At 26.9% G+C, this 7,315-nt stretch overlaps 1 protein-coding gene across 2 annotated transcripts in view; it reads right to left on the bottom strand.

The window, feature by feature from the left end:
* Positions 1-430: 430 nt before the first annotated feature.
* Positions 431-7,315, bottom strand: part of LOC126897433 (uncharacterized) — a 29,941-nt gene continuing 23,056 nt past the window's right edge. The window contains exon 5 of one of the 2 annotated variants that reach the window (XM_050671012.1): positions 431-1,329. In XM_050671012.1, coding sequence (XP_050526969.1) covers positions 524-1,329 — 806 coding nt within the window. In that variant the 3' untranslated portion in view covers positions 431-523. Of the gene's footprint in view, positions 2,599-7,315 lie in introns of both variants that reach the window. The other variant, XM_050671013.1, reaches the window with a different exon arrangement.

Here is a 7,315-nt window from a genome sequence, read left to right on the forward strand (position 1 = left end):
CAACAGGTAAAGGAATTAATTAATCTGATGTTGATGAATACAAAGTACAAAATTTTATTTATTTAACCAGTGATTAATTTGGGAAAAATAAAATAGAGCTCCTAAACTAAGTCTCAAAAAAGTATTCTTGAGTATTAATTATTACCTGTGTGACAATATATTACAGAACATCAGCCATAATAAGCGCAATAACAATTTCTATAAATTCATAAGCTAAATAAATTAATTAAATTTAAGTATTACGCAAATTAATATTATAATAATAATAGAATCAAAATTTTATTGATGTCACTCAATTTGATACTTTAAGGTATTTTATTATTATTTAAATTAATATCATATTAGAAAAATAATATAAAATTAATATTAATATTACACATTTTAATACTTTCCAAATTTTTTTTTTGATTTCATTTAGATAAAATATAAATATTGGATAAAACCATTCCGGTTATTTTATTTTAAAAATAAAATTTGTTAACATAAATAAATATAATAAAAATTATGATATTTAAACAGGAAATTAATTAGGACATCCATTTTCGGTAGCATAGTTAATTATATCAGTATGACCATTTCGAGTCGCTTCAGAAATGGTACCACTACTCCATGGACATTTATTTTCATGAGCATATTTTAAGCATAACAAATGACCATTTGCAGCAGCAAATCTTGTTGTGTCTTCATCCCACTCACAGCCATTTTCACGAACATATTTTAGGCAGTCTAAATTGCCATTAGCAGTAGCTCCAATCGTTGTTCCGTTATCCCATTTACATCCATTTTCATGTGCAAATATCAAACAGTTAATATAATTACTCGCAGCAGCTTCCCTTGTAGTGCCTTCGTCCCACGGACACCCATTTTCGTGAGCAAATTTTAGACAGCTAAAATACCCATTTGCTGCAGCCCCTCTCATAGTACCTTCAACCCAATCACATCCATGTCTACGAGCATATGCTAAACAATTTAAATTACCATGAACAGCTGCTGCAACTATTGTATCTTCATCCCAATTACATCCCTTAATATGAGCATAAAGCAAGACGATTAAACAATTACTTGCTGCAGCAGCTCTAGTTGTACCCTCATCCCAAACACATCCATTTTCGTGGGCATATTTCAAACACTCGTAACAACCACTTACAGCAGCAGCTCGAATTGTACCCTCATCCCATACACATCCATTTTCGTGAGCATATTTTAAACATTCGATGCAACCATTTGCTACAGCAGCTCTAGTTGTACCCTCATCCCATACACATCCATTTTCGTGGGCATATTTCAAACACTCGTAACAACTACTTGCAGCAGCAGCTCTAGTTGTGCCTTCATCCCATTTATTGTAACCATTTTTATGTATATATATTAAACATTCAAAACAACCACTTGCTGCTGCAGCTCGAATTGAGCCTTCATCAAACGTACATCCCATTTTGTGAACATATATTATAATGTCTAGATTACCCTTTACAATAGCACTTCTCATTATATTTTGATTCCATTTACAGCCATTTTCATATGCATATTTTAAGCATTCTAAATGACCATGAATTGCAGCTGTTTCTATTGTGCTTTCATCCCACGGACATTTATTTTCATATGCATATTTTAAGCATTCTAAATGACCATTAATTGCAGCTGCTTCTGTTGTGCTTTCATCCCACGGACATTTATTTTCATATGCATATTTTAAGCATTCTAAATGACCATTAAAGGCTGCTGCTTCTGTTGTGCTTTCATCCCACGGACATTTATTTTCATATGCATATCTTAAGCATTCTAAATGACCATTAGTTGCAGCTGCTTCTGTTGTGTATTCATCCCACGGACAATTATTTTCATGTGCATATGTTAAACATTCTAAATGACCATTAGATGCAGCTGCTTTTGTCGTGCTTTCATTCCATGGACATTCTTTTTCATGCGCATATTTTAGGCATTCTAAATGACCATTACTTGCAGCTGCTTTTGTTGTTCTTTCATCCCACGGACATTCATTTTCATGTGCATATTTTAAAATATTTAAATGACCATTATAAGCCGCTACTTCTAAAGTTTTTTCATCCCACGGACATGATCTTTCATGTAAATATTTAAAATTTTCTAGATTACCACTTATCGCAACAATAAAACTTGTACTTTTATTGCACGGGTATCCATTTTTAAGGACATATTTTAAAATTTCTAGATTACTTGTGGCAGCCATAGTAGTTGTGAGTTCATTGAATTGGTATCCATTTTCGTGAACATATTTTAATATTTCTAGATTACCTTTTGTAATTGCACTTATCACAATATCTAATTCATTCCATTTACAACCATTTTCATAAGCATATTTTAAGCATTCTAAATGACCATTACTTGCAGCTGCATCTGTTGTGCTTTCATCCCATGGACATTCATTTTCATGTAAATATTTTAAGCATTTTAAATACCCATTAGCAGCAGCAGTCGTTGTTGTATCTTTATCCAATTTATATCCATTTTCATAAGTATTTTTTAATAATTCCAAGTATTTATTTTCTTCAACTTTTCTCGTCGTACTTTCTTCTACTTGGCTAAATTGTTTGTCTTCCGAAATTTTATTTTGGATTGCTAAATGAGAACAATTATTATTAAGTGGGTACAATTTTTAAATTTTATCTTGATAACTTAAAAAATATCTAGTTAAGAGAAAGACTTTCAATTACAATTATTATGTTTAAGTTTATTATAAAATTAAAATTGGGACTTAAAATAATACTCGATTACGATAGTTTTTATTATAGGATCACTTTAGTCACGTTTAGGTTTTCGTTTGGGTTGGGTTTAAATTAGAGATAAAAAAAATTTGATAAAATACAAAATCAAAAATTTTCACACAAAAAATTCGTTAACCATTTACAACGTGAAGATAAAATAATGTCCGAAATTTTTTTTTTTGCATAATAAAGAACATTACATTAACTTTAATTTAAGATATATATAAAAGAGTCAGACCTTCCGGAACATTTTCAAAAGTTAAGTTGAAAAGTTAATTTTTTGTGAAAAAGTTGTCATTTTAAATCCCCCCTTGTGGCCAGGTGTAGGGTTAAATTTATGAAAAAAATATACAAAATGCAAGGTAATAATATTATGCATCTATAAAAAAAAATTATATTGATATGATGTTCATTTTTGAAAAAGTTATAGCACTTTTAAGTAAAAAAAGTTGAAAAAACTTCGAAAATTAGCGATTTTTAAATTTGTAATTTTTTTGGAGGTTTTCCCCATTTACGGGAAACGAGGGAATTTTTTTCAATTTTTGAGGGTACTATCTTCGATAAGATACGATTTATGATCTTTTGATGTATCATTGAAAGAAATCGGTTCGGTGAGATCGGAGAAAAAATGGTAATAGACACAAAAAAAAAAAATAATAAAAAAATAAACACATCTTAGTAAAACCAATACCTTCTCAGCTTCGCATCGAAGCTAAAAAAATTAATATATTTTTAATAATAAAATAAAATTGTAAAATTTTTATAATTCAAGAGTCCAGAGAAATAATCTCAATTTGATATTATTTTAAAATAGTAGTTCTCTTAATCAAGTTACTTATATTAATATAATTATATTTTATAGTATTGGTGTATATTAAATTGATACAGTTGAGTAAACTAGCTATTGCTATACATTTATTTCTGAATAACAATTCAATTAATATTATTCGAGTTTGGCAGCCATAATAAAGACTTTACACCATTTTAACAATTCATTTATATCCTCAGTTAAACTATTTGATAAATTATAAAAAGCATTATGTAAATCTCATATTGAAACAAATATTACACCAACACGACTGATACTAAAGTTTACACGAAATATATAATTTCTTATATTATAATATTTATGTATAAGGAAGTTTAAAAAATTTTTGATGTTATTGTAACGGAAAAAGGATAGGCCTAAAAATTACTTAACCACTTACAACAAATCGATAAATAAATTATAATAAATAAAATTTGATGGTCAAAGATAAATTATTTACCCTATGTATAGTATCATTAAATAATATATTCTAATCTTCTTAAACAAAGTTTTAATCATATATATTATGATGAAAAAGAGTAGGAAAATTTAACCTAACACTATATTTTTTCAAATAATTATAATTGAATATAATTGTAATTGATTTTTCTTGATTAACTATAAATAATTATTTAGAAAAATTTTTTATTTGATTAAAAATTGTTTCATCCAATATTTATATATAATTGTGCTTAAAATTGGACAGCTACATATGTTAGAAAACTTCTAGATGCGTGATCGCTTTAATAACTTCTAAATATACACACAACCTTGAAAATTATTATGCTTTTTAAATACACAAAAATCTACTCCTAATTATAGAAAACGTAGATTTATTCAACGAACAAATAAAATTTGTTCGATTACCATTAGCACAATAATTTTACCTTTTCATAAAAAAATTGCTATTCTGAACACTTTATGAGGACATTTGATGTAAGATATTTTTTTAGTACTTAAAAGAAAAAAATTACATAATTTTATTCAAACTAATTACGCGAGGAAAAAACTTTTAGGATTGTAATAAAAAACTTACTCCAGATACCTCTGTCAACAATAATAAATCTAACCCTTTACCTGCCCACAATAGGGATTCAAAATAATAACTTTTTTTTTTTTAANCCTTTACCTGCCCACAATAGGGATTCAAAATAATAACTTTTTTTTTTTTAGTTAAAGTAAATCATTAAAATTAATTCAGTTCTAGATATTACAATTGTAGAATCTTTTTAAATACCAAAAATTACTTAGAAATGAAATTATGATTTCTATTTAAATGTTGTATTACGATAAAAATGAAAAAAAATAATGAGTTTTTCTGATACAATATACTGTAAATAATAATTATAAAATTTCCTGACTACATATTAATCTTAAAAATAACATTGTTTTAATTCTAATAAAATTGTCTATTTAATAATTAGGCCAGTCAACAAAGGAGTAATTTTGGCGAATAGCAGAAAAAATTCCCAACCAAAAAAAATTTTTTTTTTAGGTAGGAAATTGGTGGATTATTCCAAAAGCAACATCAACTCCCACTTCCTTAATTATATCCTAATTACTAGTTATATGATTTATAAGTATTTTAAATGAATAAATACTATTTATAGTAATAGAATTTAGTATAAAAATTGATGATAAATAATTTAATATTCTAATAATTACGGAGAAATTATAAAAAATTATAATGTAGTTGTATATTTTGTTATATGAATGGCAAACGTGTATACAATTGAAGCGCTTGATGCAAAAATCAGATAACACCAACTTTTCAGAAAATAATTTCTTGTTAATTTTGAATTCATATTGGTCTACAAGATACATTTATTTTACTCGATTTTTAATTACTGTCTCAAAAATTAGATTAGCCCGAAAATCTCTAAATTCAAATTGGAAATCAGTGCATAAATTTGGTTTAGCAAAATATATTTTTAGCAATGATGATTAAAAAATATTTCATTTTGAAAACCATTGATAATATTTTTCTGTTTAATTCGGCGTAAATTCGAATTCTATAATCCTATTATTCGTGAATATATTAACAAATCAACATACTTATAAAAAAGTATTTTAATTTAAATTAATTGTGAATTTTTGTACTTTGACGGCCTATTTCTCATAGCAGAACAGTTGCCAATACAATTTTTTTTTAAATCTTATAGTACATTGTAATAGCTTTATTTTAATACAGGTGTAAAATAGCTGACGTTCAGAATCATCTTCAAAAACTGAGTTAAAAATATCTTTAACATACGTGGATGGTCTTTAGTAATCCCTTATAGCACTTAAGTTACTCATTGGACTGTCATAAGAAGTAAACTTAAAGAAAACATATTGTGTTTAGTATTTTATATTAATTTATAATTAGGATAGATGTTTTTAAAAACAAAATGTTGAGATATTTGTCTAAATATTAAAATTTTTTTCCCATTTTCAAAAAAACTAAGAACAAAGAGCAAAAATTGTCTTTATGTTCGACCAGATTCAAACCTCGTACTCCATGAGTAGATGACTTGTGTAATCGTACATCGTGCTTGTTGATAAATTAATACAAAGGCAATTTAAGATAGTTTAAATGTTTAAAGTCAATTTTCTCGATTTGAGAAGGAAATAATTACAAATTATTTTAAAATAATATTTAATGTAAATTAGAACCATATCAATTCAATGAATATTAGTAACCTCATTACTATAGACTATAAGATATTTTAAAATAAAAAAAAAAAACCCATCACAGGGGGTCGCGGCACAGTGGTGACGTGGCATAGTTGGATCAAGTATAATGATATCTGACAGTGATTAAAATCACTATCAAAAAAAAACGCTTCGATGCAAATCTTTAGATAGTGTATAATTTTAAAAACCCAGCACAGGGGGGTCGCGGCACAGTGGTGACGTGGTATAGATGGATCAAGTATAATGATATCTGACAGTGATTAAAATCACTATCAAAAAAAAACGCTTCGATGCAAATCTTTATATTGTGTTTAATTTTAAAAAATTGGGTGGATTATTCANTAGATAGTGTTTAATTCTAAGAAATTGGTGGATAATTACAAAAGCTACATGATCTGCTAGTTCATTATTAATATCCTAATTAAGATAAAGTATTTCGAATGAAAAAGGGATTATTAAAAAATATTATTTCTCATAAAAAAATAATGTTGATCCATACACTATTCAATATGTCATAGCATTATAAAGTTAAAAATGTAAAACATAAAATCGAGAATTTTCACACAATAATAGCATTCGGAAGCCATTTTCACCGTGAAGATAAAATAAAGTCCGAAATTTTTTTTCGGATAATAAAGTAAATTACATTAGCTTTAATTTAAGATATATATAAAAGTGTCAGACCTTCCGGAACATTTACAAAAGTTAAGTTGAAAAAGTTAATTTTTTGTGAAAAAGTTGTCATTTTAAATCCCCCCTTGTAGGCAGGTTAAGGGTTAAATTTATGAAAAAAATATACCAAATGAAAGGTAATGATATTATGCATCTATATAAAAAAGAATTAAATTGATATGTTTATTTTTGAAAAAGTTAAGGCACTTTTAAGTAAAAAAAATTGAAAAAATTTCAAAAATTAGCGATTTTTAAATTCGTAATTTTGTTTTATGTTTCCCCCATATACGGGGAACGAGGGAATTTTTTTCAATTTTTGAGGGTAATGTCTTCGACTAGATACAATTTGTGATCTTTTGACGTATCATTGAAAGAAATCGGTTCGGTGAGAGCTGAGAAAAAGTGGTAACAGACA

The sequence above is a fragment of the Daktulosphaira vitifoliae genome, unplaced genomic scaffold, assembly GCF_025091365.1.
Source record: "Daktulosphaira vitifoliae isolate Bord-2020 unplaced genomic scaffold, ASM2509136v1 Scaffold_2, whole genome shotgun sequence".
Taxonomy (NCBI): Eukaryota; Metazoa; Arthropoda; class Insecta; order Hemiptera; family Phylloxeridae; genus Daktulosphaira; species Daktulosphaira vitifoliae.